The 17,343-nt window shown below is 42.4% G+C and overlaps 1 protein-coding gene across 1 annotated transcript; it reads left to right on the top strand.

Annotated features, from left to right (window-relative positions):
- Positions 1 to 1,201: 1,201 nt before the first annotated feature.
- Positions 1,202 to 15,067, top strand: LOC138911697 (putative uncharacterized protein DDB_G0271606; the record flags this gene model as incomplete). Its single annotated transcript, XM_070211082.1, has 2 exons — positions 1,202 to 2,413; positions 13,856 to 15,067. Coding segments are annotated over 2 exons (2,424 nt in total), but the record flags the coding sequence as incomplete, so codon positions are not given.
- Between the last annotated feature and the right edge of the window lie 2,276 nt (positions 15,068 to 17,343).

Genomic DNA, 17,343 nt, shown 5'->3' with positions numbered 1-17,343 from the left:
AAAAGGACAAGAACAGAAACGCGCTGCGGGCAAAGAAACAGAAAACACTGTTTCGGAAACGACAACAACATCATCAATAACGGCAAAAACAACAGCTACAAACACGAATATCGAGAGTATTCATATACCAGCTGACGCTCAGGCACAACTAGCACATTTTAAACGCCTAATTGCCCAGCTTGAGTTGGATACTACTCCTCCAAACAGTCAAGCTGCCGACAACTTTACCAGCTACTACGATGAACACTCCTCTAGTGATTCAATCGTAAATATTATGGATAGCGATGATGCCCCTTGCACACCAAAGCCAGCTCAACCGCTGCCGATGAGCACTTTTCGCCACCATACTCCCACTTCGGTTGTTGCTACAAAAACCTCCACACAAGTCATTTCGCCAACATATGCAGCCATTTTGGCTGGCAATGCTGCAAATCAAAAACCCAAAAATTCAACGTGTATAAGCAGCAGCAGTGACAGCAGTTCCAACAATGCACCCGGTATTGGTGGTCCCGGCGGCAAAATCACCACCACAGCCACTACCGGTGCATCTCACTATAAGTTACTGCATCCCACAGGCAAAACAGCCAATCAAATTCGCAAAAATAATGCACGAAAGTCAAATCGCCAAAACTCGGCAATTTCTCGCCTATCCCAGCAAGATGCTCAAAGACGCAACCAATTTGCAAATCGGTTCACATTATTATCTGAATCCGACTTTGAAGCGCCAGATACACATCAGTCCCAACAGCTGCCGGCGAAAACTAACAATTTGGCCGCTGCCGTACAAGCTGCCCTGTCACCTGTCAAACAGTCAACAACTACGACAACAACTCCAACTAACACAAGAGCAGCATTGACAAGTATCCATTTCGCCACTGCCGCCACGGCCGTCAATGCTACTCCTTCTAACTCTCCCGACTGTCAACAACAACAGCAAGCTGGTGCGATCAATGTTTCTGCCCCTGCGGCGAAACACTACAAACCGCCACAGATATGCATTCAGCATTACAACCAGCCAGATCAAAACGGCATCGATTCTGTAATTGCCAAATTAAACGGACAAAACCCGCCCATAATTGATTATGGATTAAAATTGGGTGGTCCTGGCATATTAAGAATCCTGCCAAAAACTTTAGAGACTTACTCTAAAATCATAAACGTCCTCAATACGGACAATTCAATCAATTATAACACGTACCAGAGGCGTGAGGAGCGCTCATTCCGGGTTGTGGTGCGGGGCATTCACGCCTCCACAAGCACCGACGCAATCCGGAACGAGCTGACCTGCATGGGCTATACGATTCGCAACGTATATTGCCCAAAATATAAGAATCGCAGCGGCCCTGGTACATATCAACCGAATATATTCTTTGTGGAATTGGCTCCCGATTCCACAAAGAATCGATCTATATTCGAAATCAGAAATCTTTGCAAATACGTCGTCCGCTTCGAGTGGCCTAAAATAGATGGCAAGAATTTGCCACAGTGCCACCGATGCCAGCGCTTTAACCACACGGCCCGCTATTGCCGCCACCCTGCTCGCTGTGTGAAGTGCGGTAATGAGCACCTCACACAGACTTGCGTCAAACCGGCAAATGTGCCAGCCACTTGTGCAAACTGCGGCTCGGACCATACAGCCAATTACAAGGGCTGCCCCTTGTATCTGGATCTGCTACAAGCAAAACTGTTGTCCCTGCCAAACAGCAAAAATATCAGTCCGAATGTTCGGCAGCCTCAGCCGAAATTACAGCGGCGGCAAAAGCAGCCTCAGCGCCAGCAATCTGCTCAACTGCAACTGCAACAGCAGCAGCAACAGCAAAAACAACAACAAGTTCAGCTGCAGCGCCAGCTGCCAAAGCCTAAGCTAATCAACAACAAAAATAACAAGAAATCAAAACAAAATGGTGGACAGATAGGAACGCAACCAATACAAAATCAAAAATTACAAACTAGCACTCCAGCTGGAGTTCCCCGAAAATCTGCCACACCAATCACAAACAACAACATCAATACGGCAAACAATGCCAATAACTCCAATCCCCCCACCGTCTCCTCATCCAACTCCTTGGATCCACGCTCTAGATGGGCGCGGATCCAAAGTTTACAACAACAACAACAGCAGCAACGCCAACTTGAGAGACCTGACTCTGTTCAAACCAGAGAACAGATCATCTCAAGGCAGCGCCAGATGCTAGAAAATTGGTCCATCCGGCAACAAGCCACCACCGCCAATCAACCCGTCACACAACAACAATCCACGCCAATGCAAGTTGACGTTGAGCAGCGACAGCTACTACCATCACCACAACAACAGCAACTTTACCAAACACCCTCCTCCAACGATCTGCAAAACGATATACTGCTTCAAATGGCCAACAAGCAGCAAGAGCAGTTAGACGGTCTGATGGGCTCGGTGTTGATATTGCAACAACAATTGCAAGGAGTGCTCCGCCTAGGCGCAGATTCTACACCGCTCGCTGTACCATGGTCAAATTCAAGCCAATAATTTGAATGAATTCAGATACCCGGTTTCATTGACTCATCTACTGCTCAATCAAAATTAAAATCCTGGAAAAAATAGCAACTTTTACTTACCTCCAACTTACCTTTTATTAGTTAATTTCCCAAACCAAATCTTTATTTTAGTACTTACCCGTTACTTACCTCCTTATTATTTTTACCTACCTTATTTACTTACCTTTTTAATTTATCCTCAAGCAGCTATTATTTTCCTAAAAATATACCAACCTCATCACAAATTGCATTTCTCAATGCAACACAACACAATCATCAATGCAATTGTCAACAAGTTGCAAAATACAAAAATGCCACAACAAATTGCCAGCCATGTTCCGCTATGTGCGCCTCTGTGTCTGCTCGCTCACAACACTCCAGCTTTTCCAATGCTCGAATACAGTGAGCTTATGCACACACACGCGCACAAGAGCGCGCTTCCTATTCGTCAATGCGCTGGCGCACACTAAAACATAAGCAGACGAAACAAGATGTCTGTTCCACACTTGCCCACCCCATGACCAATGGCAACAGAAGCTGCTATTTGCATCCCTAACCGGCCTACGAGGGAAGACGGGCAACTTCCTTTTCAAGAAAAGCTCCAGAAATCCACATTTGGCAGCATCAAACATCATCACACCTTTACACACACACACACACAATCACATCGAGAAAAAGCAATGAACACAAACATAGCACACAATATGCTTATCATTGCCTCTTCACACCAATAAATCTGCCAATTCAAAATTCCTCTTGCTAAAAACTTCTCCATCTCAACCATCTTTTTTATCCCGCATCGCAAATATTTAATCATAGCCAACACGCATTTGATAACAGCCAGTGCAAATATATTTAAATTATTGAAATTTAAATGAACTGAGAGAAGGTACTCGGCTAAAATAACATCAATTTTCTTATCAACTGCGGTGTTATTTATCTGCTTTTGATGTGGGAAACAGAGGATAGGGAGATTTTTTAAATTGGGAAAACAAAAAACCAACAATCAACACAGGACGGACATGACAAATCACAGTTGTGAATTGTGGAGTGGCCCTGTGTGTTCTCTGTTCATTTGCCAACCCTATGTCTCGGGCAATGCAGACACACACACCATACAATTGGGAACACACACACACTGTATATTCATGCGCCGAGTCCAATTCTCTATCAATAAGATACAAGAAAACATTTCTCCTTATTTCGTACATCAAACACAGACAAATCACAACGAAAAATTATTATTTTCATAAACTCCATTAAATAAATTCTCTCATCATTTTGCTGTACTCTTATCAATAATGCTGGTTTATGGCGAACCAGATTTGCTGACGCCGCACACCACTCCAATTGTATACTTCTTCTATACACTTGAATCTTTATTTACTAAAAATATAGAGACATAAACAATCATTTTAGCTCTTATCATAAAGTTAATTTTTTGCACAAATGGTATGAATATTAAGTTGGCAAATTCATATAATTTTGTATAAATACACGACACACACAAATTCCTAAACATGTATATACACATAAACATATCACAAAACACAAAAATTTAAAATGTATAGAATTAAGGAAGTATATATCAATAAACTCTGGAGGGGGGATTGGTTCGGTGTGTGACGGTGGGAAGGGGGATACTTCGTACCGCTACAGGATAGTGGCCTGTGTGTGGGTGTGCGGTATGCATGTGATGGTGATGGTTTGGAGCGGTTGACGAGCATGAGCTAGTAGGCACCTTTAATGCTGCCTCGCCATGTCTCGAGCCCTCCAGGCCACCACGACCATGCATACTCAAACACTCGCTCGCTCTCTGTGCGATGCGAATGCTCGATGCCCGACGCTCGCTACTCGGTACTCGGTACACGATGCTCGGTGTCCTCGATCCCGTTTCCCATTCGTCTCATCCGACCCGGTCTCCTGCTCAACCTAAAACAGAAAAAGATGTCTCTTTCTGGTGCCTGAAGTGAACGGACGTGCTCGCGGAGAAATAAAAAGTAAAAATCATATAAATTCGGCAGCGCGCGCCAAAACGAACCGAACATAGTATATAGGGACACGATTGCAAAGTGCAAATTGCAATACATATCCCTCGGTTTTTTCATTCGGTTTTTCACTCGCTCAATACAGTGGCTTTTTTCCTTGTACATATATATAGTGCACGTGGCCTGCTGTGACTTTTGCGCAAAGTGTCGCCACGTGGACAATCTAGAACTTTTGTTTTAGTTGTTCTGCTGCACATCAGACGCTGGCGCACGGCGTGCAAAAACACAAAAGTGTGTTATGTATAACAAATACATAACTGCCTAGTGCCTTATATGTACTAAAATTAACCACTATAACTCATACTCTCGTCAATAAATCAATAATAATTGATATAACCTAAAACAAAATCACATATAAATCAATAAATTGCTATAGCTATATATATTTTCAATTACTTATTAAATATACATATATACCTAGCATATATATTGCTACAAACTGTCCGTCTACGGACAATCATACCCTCTTAGCTAAAAAGAGAGCAATTTAATCAAAAATATATTACTTATAAATAAAATAATACATAATCAAAAATAACAATTAACCCTTCAAATCTATAAAAACAAGGTATTACATCAACTTTTGCCATAAAACTTCAAGCCCAAAGGTGACCAATCAGATTAACCTAAAAATTCTAGCAATTTCTCAGCAAAAGTTTATGCCAATATATGACGTGTGTGTGTGTGGGCAATTGTTCTGGTTTTTTGCACACTTATACAATCGCTAAAATAGTTGCTGTCGCGCAACTTGACACACACACGCATACACACACTTATTACATTTCATAATTTACACATATATACATCTGTCAAAACATATACATATATACTTTCACATACATATCTACAACTCCTGTCAAAACACATATATAAACAAATATATATATCTACAGCAAACACATACAAACTCACTTATATACATTACTTCCCCTCTTTTTTGACGTCCATATAAGTGACGCGCGCATAGAAACCTGACGAAGCTGAGAGCAGGCGCAACCGTAGCTAGTCGACTTTCTGGTTTGTGAATTGACTAAATCGGTCAACTTGGTGCGAAACCAAAAGCACACACTCACAAACAAATCACAACAAAGCGCCATTTAGTCGTTTCATCCACCCATCGCCATTTTGCACTTTTCCTATTTCATACAAACTCAACCTTTGCAAAAACCAACAAAGAGCTTAAGGTTTTACACGTCCCCTCTGTAGGCTGCTCTTAATTTTCGTAAAGGTTGACACAAACAAATTCAAAACTGGTGCTTCATCACCAATAAACTAAATAAATTAAAACTAAATACTTACCTTAATCAAACCTATTAAAAAATTGAAGCTTAATCAGGTGTGTCGCCACCAACAATATTAAGCCACAATCACACATACACTTACTTATACTTACCTTATCACACCTTCTCATATACTTACCTATACTTACCATTATCACACCTTCATATATATCTCTATACTTACCCTATCACACCTTCATATTTTAATATTTACGCCCTATAAATAAAAATATAATTTCATACCGGTGTGCCATCACCAATCATAAAATATATATAATATATATACTTACCATATAAAATACTTACCATATTAAAACTACTTACCTTTAACCACACTTACCATCATCGCCATGTCAAATCCAGACACTTCGTCCACCACATACTCGTCCGCAGAGCTGGCAATATCGCCAGGCCTCCTGAATGACTTATCAGACATGTCACTCTCACCGATGTCGCCAATGCCGACACCACTGAACCGTCTGCAATCATTTTCAGCAGACTCTTTGGTGGCGGCCGCGACTAGGGCCACGACACCATCGGCACTGTCTCCCCAAGCTTTCATATCGACAGCCTGCAAAATGCCTGCGCAAAAGGGACAGCAACAAAAACGTGCCACGAATATGAAAGGGACAAACATAGTGTCTGAACCGACAACAACAAAAATGGCGTCAGCCGATGCTCAAGCACAATTGGTCCATTTTAAGCGTCTGATTGCTCAGCTTGAATCCGATTGTGCTGAAAATGCCGTAACTGAACATTTTTCAACCAACACTCAAAATGTCGAAAACTCTAACATTCATAGCAACGGACACTATTCTGGTGATCTTATCGCTAATAACACAGACAGTAATGAAGCTCGCCAATTCAACTCGCCAACATACGCAACCATCTTGGCTGACAATGTTGCGCACCAAAACTCCAAAAACTTGTTGTGTTTAAACTGCAGTAGTGACAGCAGCTCCAGCCATGCTCCCGGTATTGGTGGTCCCGGCGGCAAAATCACCACCACAGCCACTACCGGTGCATCTCACTATAAGTTATTGCATCCCACAGGCAAAACAGCCAATCAAAACCGCAAAATAAACGCGCGCAAAACAAATCGCCAAATCTCGGCCAATTCCCGTTCATCACAACAAGATTCAAGGCGCAATCAACATGCAAATCGATTCAATTTACTGTCAGAATCTGACCTTGAAGCGCCACAACAACACCTACCTCAACAGTTGCCGGCGACAACTAAACAGCCGACAACGTCGACTAAAATTCCTACCATTGCAAAAGTAGCAATGACCAATGTCCATCCAGCCGCTGCCGCCACGGCCGTCAATACTACTCCTCCAGATTCCCTGTCCTTTAATACTCAACATCAACAGGCTGATGCGGTCAATATTTCTGCCCCTGCGGCGAAACATTACAAACCGCCCCAAATATGCATCTTACATGCAAACCAACCCGAACAAAACGGCATCGATTCTGTAATTGCCAAATTAAACGGACAAAACCCGCCCATAATTGATTATGGATTAAAATTGGGTGGTCCTGGCATATTAAGAATCCTGCCAAAAACTTTAGAGACATACTCTAAAATCATAAACGTCCTCAATTTGGACAATTCAATCAATTATAACACGTACCAGAGGCGTGAGGAGCGCTCATTCCGGGTTGTGGTGCGGGGCATTCACGCCTCCACAAGCACCGACGCAATCCGGAACGAGCTGACCTGCATGGGCTATACGATTCGCAACGTATATTGCCCAAAATATAAAAATCGCAGCGGCCCTGGTACATATCAACCGAATATATTCTTTGTGGAATTGGCTCCCGATCCCGCAAAGAATCGATCCATATTCGGTGTCAGAAATCTCTGCAAATACGTCGTCCGCTTCGAGTGGCCTAAAATAAATGGCAAGAAATTGCCTCAGTGTCACCGATGCCAGCGCTTCAACCACACGGCCCGTTATTGCCGCCACCCTGCTCGCTGTGTAAAGTGCGGTAATGAGCACCTCACACAGACTTGCGTCAAACCGGCAAATGTGCCAGCCACTTGTGCAAACTGCGGCTCGGATCATACAGCCAACTACAAGGGCTGCCCCTTGTATCTGGATTTGCAACAAGCAAAACTGTTAAGCCAGCCCACCACTAAAAACACAAAATCACAAATTCGGCAGCCGCAACAAAAACAGCCGAATTTACCGCAGCGGCAAAAGCAGCCTCAGCGTCAGCAACCTGCTCAACAGCAGCAAGCTCCAACGCAGAAGCCTACGCCAATGCAACCAAAGAAAAACAAAAAGAAAAAACAAAACAAAAAATCAAAACAAAATGGCGGACAGACGAAACCGCAGCCTATCAGCATCCCATCCGCGGTTTCCATCACATCTGTCACACCATCAAATTCAGACAACATCAATACGGCAAACAATGCCAATAATTTCAATCCCCCAACCGTTCCCGCATCCAACTCTTTGGATCCACGCTCTAGATGGGCGCGGATCCAAAGATTACAAAAACAACAGCAGCAGCTGCGTCAACTCGAGCGACCTCACTCTGTTCAGAGCAGAGAACAGATCGTTTCAATACAACGCCAGCTGCTTGAAAACTTATCAAAACGGCAAGTTGCCACTGACCAACAACCCGTCCCGCAAGGGCAGCCACTGCCTATGCAGATGGATGTTGAGCAGCAGCCGCAACAAAAACAACAGCCAAACAACACCTATCCTCCAAACGATCCCAATAATCAGATACTATTTCAAATGGCCCAAAAGAAGCAGGAGCAGCTAGATAGGCTAACGGGCTCAATGTCGCTGATGCAGCGACAATTGCAGGAACTATTTCGCCACGGCGATAACTCCACAATGCCCGACAAAACCTGCAACAACTCAAATCAATAAACTGTTCAGATGCCCGGCTTCATTGACACATTCACTGCTAATCCAAACAAAAATTTTCGGAAAAAACTGACAAATTTTACTTACCTCTAGCTTTCTAAAAAATGCTTTTTTCTTTTCTTTTTGTACTTACCTCTCACTTACCTCTTTATTATTTTTACCTACCTCATTTACTTACCTTTTTACTTTATCCTCTTTTTGCCATTGTTTTTTCCTGAAATATACTTACCTCATCACAAATTGCATTTCTCAATGCAAACATTAAATAGCATAATCAACAACGCAACCAACAGAAACTGCAATCAACAAGTTATCAAAACAAACTGCCAGCCATGCGCCGCTGTGTGCGCCGCTGTGTCTGCTCGCTCGCGACACCCTGGAACTTTTCATTGCTGGAATGACGTGAGCACATGCACACACACGAGTACACGTCTTCGTCCATGCGCTGGCGCTCACACGGACACCACAGACAAGATGTCTATGCGATATTGCCCGGCTAGTCGCAGCCAAAATCCTTGCCCACCCCATGGCCAATAGCAAAAAGCTGCTGCTATTTGTGTTTTTAAATGCAAAAAACGGCCATTATGGGGAGGGGGGGGCAATCTCTTATTCACCACGGACTACCTCCAACAGCTCCAACTATCATCTCTATTCAGCTAACAATAAGAATACACACACAATCAAATCATACACACATACTCACAAAACCATATCGAGAAAGCAACAATAACATACACAATGCGCTTATTGTTGCCTCCTCTCATACACGAATTTGCCAATTCGCTATTATTTCCCAATATTCTTTTTCATTCCCTTTCCCGCAACGCAGATATTTAAATTATGCCAATTTGCATCTGATAACAGCCAGTGCTAAGCGAGAGAAGGTACTTGGCGAAAACAACATCAATCTTCTTATCAAATGCGATATTATTTATCTGCTCTTGATGTGTGGATCCAACATAGGGATGGGGAGAATTTTTTAATTTGGGAAAATAAAACATTAAACATTCAACACAGGACGGACATGAAAAATCGCAGTTGTGAATTGTGGAGTGGCCCAAGCGTGATCTGTCCCGTTGCCATCTATTCATCTTTTGTCTCAGGCAATACAGACACACTTTGCAAAATCGGGAACACACACACACTGTATATTCATATGCCGAATCCAATTCTCCATCAATAAGAAACAAGAAAACATTCTCCTTATTTCGTACATCAAACACAGATAAATCATAACGAAAAATCCTTTGAACACCATTAAACAAATTTCTCTCACGTCAATCACTCGGCTATTATCAATAATGCTGGCTAATGGCATACACATACATGCTGACGCCGCACATTACTCCAATTGTACTCTTACTATACATTTAAATTAACTTTAATAGTCAGAGACAAAAGATAATCATTAAATAAACTTTTTCAATAAGTGTCATCTGCATATATAAGACTATGAATTAATTGGCAAATTCATGCATTTATATTTTGTCAAACACACACAACACTAATCCTTTAAACATGTATATACACACATTAACTTTTAATCAAAACTCACAGAAAATTTATAATGTATAGAATTAAGAGTATATCAATAAACTTCTGGAGTAGGGTCAGGTTCGGTATGGGGCTGTGTGAATTGCGGATGGACTAGCTGAGTTCGTGAGGGAGGTATCTCTGATATTTGGTGTCCTGCGTGAGACCAGTGTGTTGTGACAGGGGGTATGGATATGAGAGTAGTTAGATTTAAATTGAGTTGGCGCCACAATGCCGTCACACTACGACTCGCTTACTCCCGTACTCACACACACGCTCACCCTCGTACTATACACTCATCTATCTAAGGTATCTCTCACACACTCACTTTCTCACTCATTCTCTCCCCGAAGGAATGGGCGAGCGAGTGCTCGGTGTCCTCGATCCCGTTTCCCATTCGTCTCATCCGACCCGGTCTCCTGCTCAACCTAAAACAGAAAAAAAAAAGAAGAGTCTCTTTCTGGTGCCTGAAGTGAACGGACGTGCTCGCGGAGAAATAAAAAGTAAAAATCATATAAATTCGGCAGCGCGCGCCAAAACGAACCGAACATAGTATATAGGGACACGATTGCAAAGTGCAAATTGCAATACATATCCCTCGGTTTTTTCATTCGGTTTTTCACTCGCTCAATACAGTGGCTTTTTTCCTTGTACATATATATAGTGCACGTGGCCTGCTGTGACTTTTGCGCAAAGTGTCGCCACGTGGACAATCTAGAACTTTTGTTTTAGTTGTTCTGCTGCGCATCAGACGCTGGCGCACGGCGTGCAAAAACACAAAAGTGTGTTATGTATAACAAATACATAACTGCCTAGTGCCTTATATGTACTAAAATTAACCACTATAACTCATACTCTCGTCAATAAATCAATAATAATTGATATAACCTAAAATAAAATTACATATAAATCAATAAATTGCTATAGCTATATATATTTTCAATTACTTATTAAATATACATATATACCTAGCATATATATTGCTACAAACTGTCCGTCTACGGACAATCATACCCTCTTAGCTAAAAAGAGAGCAATTTAATCAAAAATTTATTACCTATAAATAAATTAATACATAACCAAAAATAACAATTAACCCTTCAAATCTCTAAAAACAAGGTATTACATCAACTTTTGCCATAAAACTTCAAGCCCAAAGGTGACCAATCAGATTAACCTAAAAATTCTAGCAATTTCTCAGCAAAAGTTTATGCCAATATATGACGTGTGTGTGTGTGGGCAATTGTTCTGGTTTTTTGCACACTTATACAATCGCTAAAATAGTTGCTGTCGCGCAACTTGACACACACACGCATACACACACTTATTACATTTCATAATTTACACATATATACATCTGTCAAAACATATACATATATACTTTCACATACATATCTACAACTCCTGTCAAAACACATATATAAACAAATATATATATCTACAGCAAACACATACAAACTCACATATATACATTACTTCCCCTCTTTTTTGACGTCCATATAAGTGACGCGCGCATAGAAACCTGACGAAGCTGAGAGCAGGCGCAACCGTAGCTAGTCGACTTTCTGGTTTGTGAATTGACTAAATCGGTCAACTTGGTGCGAAACCAAAAGCACACACTCACAAACAAATCACAACAAAGCGCCATTTAGTCGTTTCATCCACCCATCGCCATTTTGCACTTTTCCTATTTCATATAAACTCAACCTTTGCAAAAACCAACAAAGAGCTTAAGGTTTTACACGTCCCCTTTGTAGGCTGCTCTTAATTTTCGTAAAGGTTGACACAAACAAAATCAAAACTGGTGCTTCATCACCAATAAACTAAATAAATTAAAACTAAATACTTACCTTAATCAAACCTATTAAAAAACTGAAGCTTAATCAGGTGTGTCGCCACCAACAATATTAAGCTACAATCACACATACACTTACTTATACTTACCTTATCACACCTTCTCATATACTTACCTATACTTACCATTATCACACCTTCATATTACATATATTCATACTTACCTATACTTACCTTATCATACTCATATATAATTATAATTTCATACCGGTGTGCCATCACCAATCACAAACTATATATAATATATATACTTACCTCAACCATATACTCACCGTATACCAATACCTACCTTCAACCATATTTACCAATTACCACTATCAATATGTCAGATCCAAACACTACGCCCACTACTCACCTGTCCGCCGAGCCTGCAATATCGCCAGGACTCTTGTCAAACTTATCAGGCCTACTGCTCTCGCCGATACTGACAATGCCGGCATCAATGAACGGTCTACTATCAATTTCAGTAGACTCATTGGCGCCAGCAACAGCCCTGTCCCCCCAGGCTCTCATATCGACAGCCAGTGAAACACCTGCGCAAAAAGGACAAGAGCAGAAACGCGCTGCGGGCAAAGAAACAGAAAACACTGTTTCGGAAACGACAACAACATCATCAATAACGGCAAAAACAACAGCTACAAACACGAATATCGAGAGTATTCACATACCAGCTGACGCTCAGGCACAACTAGCACATTTTAAACGCCTAATTGCCCAGCTTGAGTTGGATACTACTCCTCCAAACAGTCAAGCTGCCGACAACTTTACCAGCTACTACGATGAACACTCCTCTAGTGATTCAATCGTAAATATTATGGATAGCGATGATGCCCCTTGCACACCAAAGCCAGCTCAACCGCTGCCGATGAGCACTTTTCGCCACCATACTCCCACTTCGGTTGTTGCTACAAAAACCTCCACACAAGTCATTTCGCCAACATATGCAGCCATTTTGGCTGGCAATGCTGCAAATCAAAAACCCAAAAATTCAACGTGTATAAGCAGCAGCAGTGACAGCAGTTCCAACAATGCACCCGGTATTGGTGGTCCCGGCGGCAAAATCACCACCACAGCCACTACCGGTGCATCTCACTATAAGTTACTGCATCCCACAGGCAAAACAGCCAATCAAATTCGCAAAAATAATGCACGAAAGTCAAATCGCCAAAACTCGGCAATTTCTCGCCTATCCCAGCAAGATGCTCAAAGACGCAACCAATTTGCAAATCGGTTCACACTATTATCTGAATCCGACTTTGAAGCGCCAGATACACATCAGTCCCAACAGCTGCCGGCGAAAACTAACAATTTGGCCGCTGCCGTACAAGCTGCCCTGTCACCTGTCAAACAGTCAACAACTACGACAACAACTCCAACTAACACAAGAGCAGCATTGACAAGTATCCATTTCGCCACTGCCGCCACGGCCGTCAATGCTACTCCTTCTAACTCTCCCGACTGTCAACAACAACAGCAAGCTGGTGCGATCAATGTTTCTGCCCCTGCGGCGAAACACTACAAACCGCCACAGATATGCATTCAGCATTACAACCAGCCAGATCAAAACGGCATCGATTCTGTAATTGCCAAATTAAACGGACAAAACCCGCCCATAATTGATTATGGATTAAAATTAGGTGGTCCTGGCATATTAAGAATCCTGCCAAAAACTCTAGAGACATACTCTAAAATCATAAACGTCCTCAATACGGACAATTCAATCAATTATAACACGTACCAGAGGCGTGAGGAGCGCTCATTCCGGGTTGTGGTGCGGGGCATTCACGCCTCCACAAGCACCGGCGCAATCCGGAACGAGCTGACCTGCATGGGCTATACGATTCGCAACGTATATTGCCCAAAATATAAGAATCGCAGCGGCCCTGGTACATATCAACCGAATATATTCTTTGTGGAACTGGCTCCCGATTCCACAAAGAATCGATCTATATTCGAAATCAGAAATCTTTGCAAATACGTCGTCCGCTTCGAGTGGCCTAAAATAGATGGCAAGAATTTGCCACAGTGCCACCGATGCCAGCGCTTTAACCACACGGCCCGTTATTGCCGCCACCCTGCTCGCTGTGTGAAGTGCGGTAATGAGCACCTCACACAGACTTGCGTCAAACCGGCAAATGTGCCAGCCACTTGTGCAAACTGCGGCTCGGACCATACAGCCAATTACAAGGGCTGCCCCTTGTATCTGGATCTGCTACAAGCAAAACTGTTGTCCCTGCCAAACAGCAAAAATATCAGTCCGAATGTTCGGCAGCCTCAGCCGAAATTACAGCGGCGGCAAAAGCAGCCTCAGCGCCAGCAATCTGCTCAACTGCAACTGCAACAGCAGCAGCAACAGCAAAAACAACAACAAGTTCAGCTGCAGCGCCAGCTGCCAAAGCCTAAGCTAATCAACAACAAAAATAACAAGAAATCAAAACAAAATGGTGGACAGATAGGAACGCAACCAATACAAAATCAAAAATTACAAACTAGCACTCCAGCTGGAGTTCCCCGAAAATCTGCCACACCAATCACAAACAACAACATCAATACGGCAAACAATGCCAATAACTCCAATCCCCCCACCGTCTCCTCATCCAACTCCTTGGATCCACGCTCTAGATGGGCGCGGATCCAAAGTTTACAACAACAACAACAGCAGCAACGCCAACTTGAGAGACCTGACTCTGTTCAAACCAGAGAACAGATCATCTCAAGGCAGCGCCAGATGCTAGAAAATTGGTCCATCCGGCAACAAGCCACCACCGCCAATCAACCCGTCACACAACAACAATCCACGCCAATGCAAGTTGACGTTGAGCAGCGACAGCTACTACCATCACCACAACAACAGCAACTTTACCAAACACCCTCCTCCAACGATCTGCAAAACGATATACTGCTTCAAATGGCCAACAAGCAGCAAGAGCAGTTAGACGGTCTGATGGGCTCGGTGTTGATATTGCAACAACAATTGCAAGGAGTGCTCCGCCTAGGCGCAGATTCTACACCGCTCGCTGTACCATGGTCAAATTCAAGCCAATAATTTGAATGAATTCAGATACCCGGTTTCATTGACTCATCTACTGCTCAATCAAAATTAAAATCCTGGAAAAAATAGCAACTTTTACTTACCTCCAACTTACCTTTTATTAGTTAATTTCCCAAACCAAATCTTTATTTTAGTACTTACCCGTTACTTACCTCCTTATTATTTTTACCTACCTTATTTACTTACCTTTTTAATTTATCCTCAAGCAGCTATTATTTTCCTAAAAATATACCAACCTCATCACAAATTGCATTTCTCAATGCAACACAACACAATCATCAATGCAATTGTCAACAAGTTGCAAAATACAAAAATGCCACAACAAATTGCCAGCCATGTTCCGCTATGTGCGCCTCTGTGTCTGCTCGCTCACAACACTCCAGCTTTTCCAATGCTCGAATACAGTGAGCTTATGCACACACACGCGCACAAGAGCGCGCTTCCTATTCGTCAATGCGCTGGCGCACACTAAAACATAAGCAGACGAAACAAGATGTCTGTTCCACACTTGCCCACCCCATGACCAATGGCAACAGAAGCTGCTATTTGCATCCCTAACCGGCCTACGAGGGAAGACGGGCAACTTCCTTTTCAAGAAAAGCTCCAGAAATCCACATTTGGCAGCATCAAACATCATCACACCTTTACACACACACACACACAATCACATCGAGAAAAAGCAATGAACACAAACATAGCACACAATATGCTTATCATTGCCTCTTCACACCAATAAATCTGCCAATTCAAAATTCCTCTTGCTAAAAACTTCTCCATCTCAACCATCTTTTTTATCCCGCATCGCAAATATTTAATCATAGCCAACACGCATTTGATAACAGCCAGTGCAAATATATTTAAATTATTGAAATTTAAATGAACTGAGAGAAGGTACTCGGCTAAAATAACATCAATTTTCTTATCAACTGCGGTGTTATTTATCTGCTTTTGATGTGGGAAACAGAGGATAGGGAGATTTTTTAAATTGGGAAAACAAAAAACCAACAATCAACACAGGACGGACATGACAAATCACAGTTGTGAATTGTGGAGTGGCCCTGTGTGTTCTCTGTTCATTTGCCAACCCTATGTCTCGGGCAATGCAGACACACACACCATACAATTGGGAACACACACACACTGTATATTCATGCGCCGAGTCCAATTCTCTATCAATAAGATACAAGAAAACATTTCTCCTTATTTCGTACATCAAACACAGACAAATCACAACGAAAAATTATTATTTTCATAAACTCCATTAAATAAATTCTCTCATCATTTTGCTGTACTCTTATCAATAATGCTGGCTTATGGCGAACCAGAACACATAAACATATCACAAAACACAAAAATTTAAAATGTATAGAATTAAGGAAGTATATATCAATAAACTCTGGAGGGGGGATTGGTTCGGTGTGTGACGGTGGGAAGGGGGATACTTCGTACCGCTACAGGATAGTGGCCTGTGTGTGGGTGTGCGGTATGCATGTGATGGTGATGGTTTGGAGCGGTTGACGAGCATGAGCTAGTAGGCACCTTTAATGCTGCCTCGCCATGTCTCGAGCCCTCCAGGCCACCACGACCATGCATACTCAAACACTCGCTCGCTCTCTGTGCGATGCGAATGCTCGATGCCCGACGCTCGCTACTCGGTACTCGGTACACGATGCTCGGTGTCCTCGATCCCGTTTCCCATTCGTCTCATCCGACCCGGTCTCCTGCTCAACCTAAAACAGAAAGAAGCACGACGCGCGATAGCCGCCACAGAGATTGATGCCACTGCTTCAAGAAGACGCAGGTTCCCACGGCGATTTACTAGGCCAAACTCAGGAAACGCTGCCATTGATGCCGCTCCTAAAGATGAGTAACATAGGACGAAAACTATCGTTGAAAATTAAAATACCAAAAATGCGTTTAGCCGATAAGTTAGTATATAAGAAAATAGCGTCACGCTGTAACAGGGCTGCAAAATGTTTTGCCCACATATTATAAAAACTTCTGTTGCCATTTAAATTTAAAATAAGTTGCTATGTTAAAGTAATGAGTTAAAATAAAAATAAAGACACCGTCAGTATCTCTCTGGCGGGCAAGTGGTTAAAAAAAAAAAAAAAAAAACAATTCCTGGACAAGTTGTGGAGGGTGAGAGACGCCACTAGATGTTTCCAAACCACGAC

This window comes from Drosophila virilis, unplaced genomic scaffold (assembly GCF_030788295.1).
Source record: "Drosophila virilis strain 15010-1051.87 unplaced genomic scaffold, Dvir_AGI_RSII-ME tig00002039, whole genome shotgun sequence".
NCBI classification, from domain to species: domain Eukaryota; kingdom Metazoa; phylum Arthropoda; class Insecta; order Diptera; family Drosophilidae; genus Drosophila; species Drosophila virilis.
This window is presented reverse-complemented; position numbering and strand designations above follow the sequence as displayed.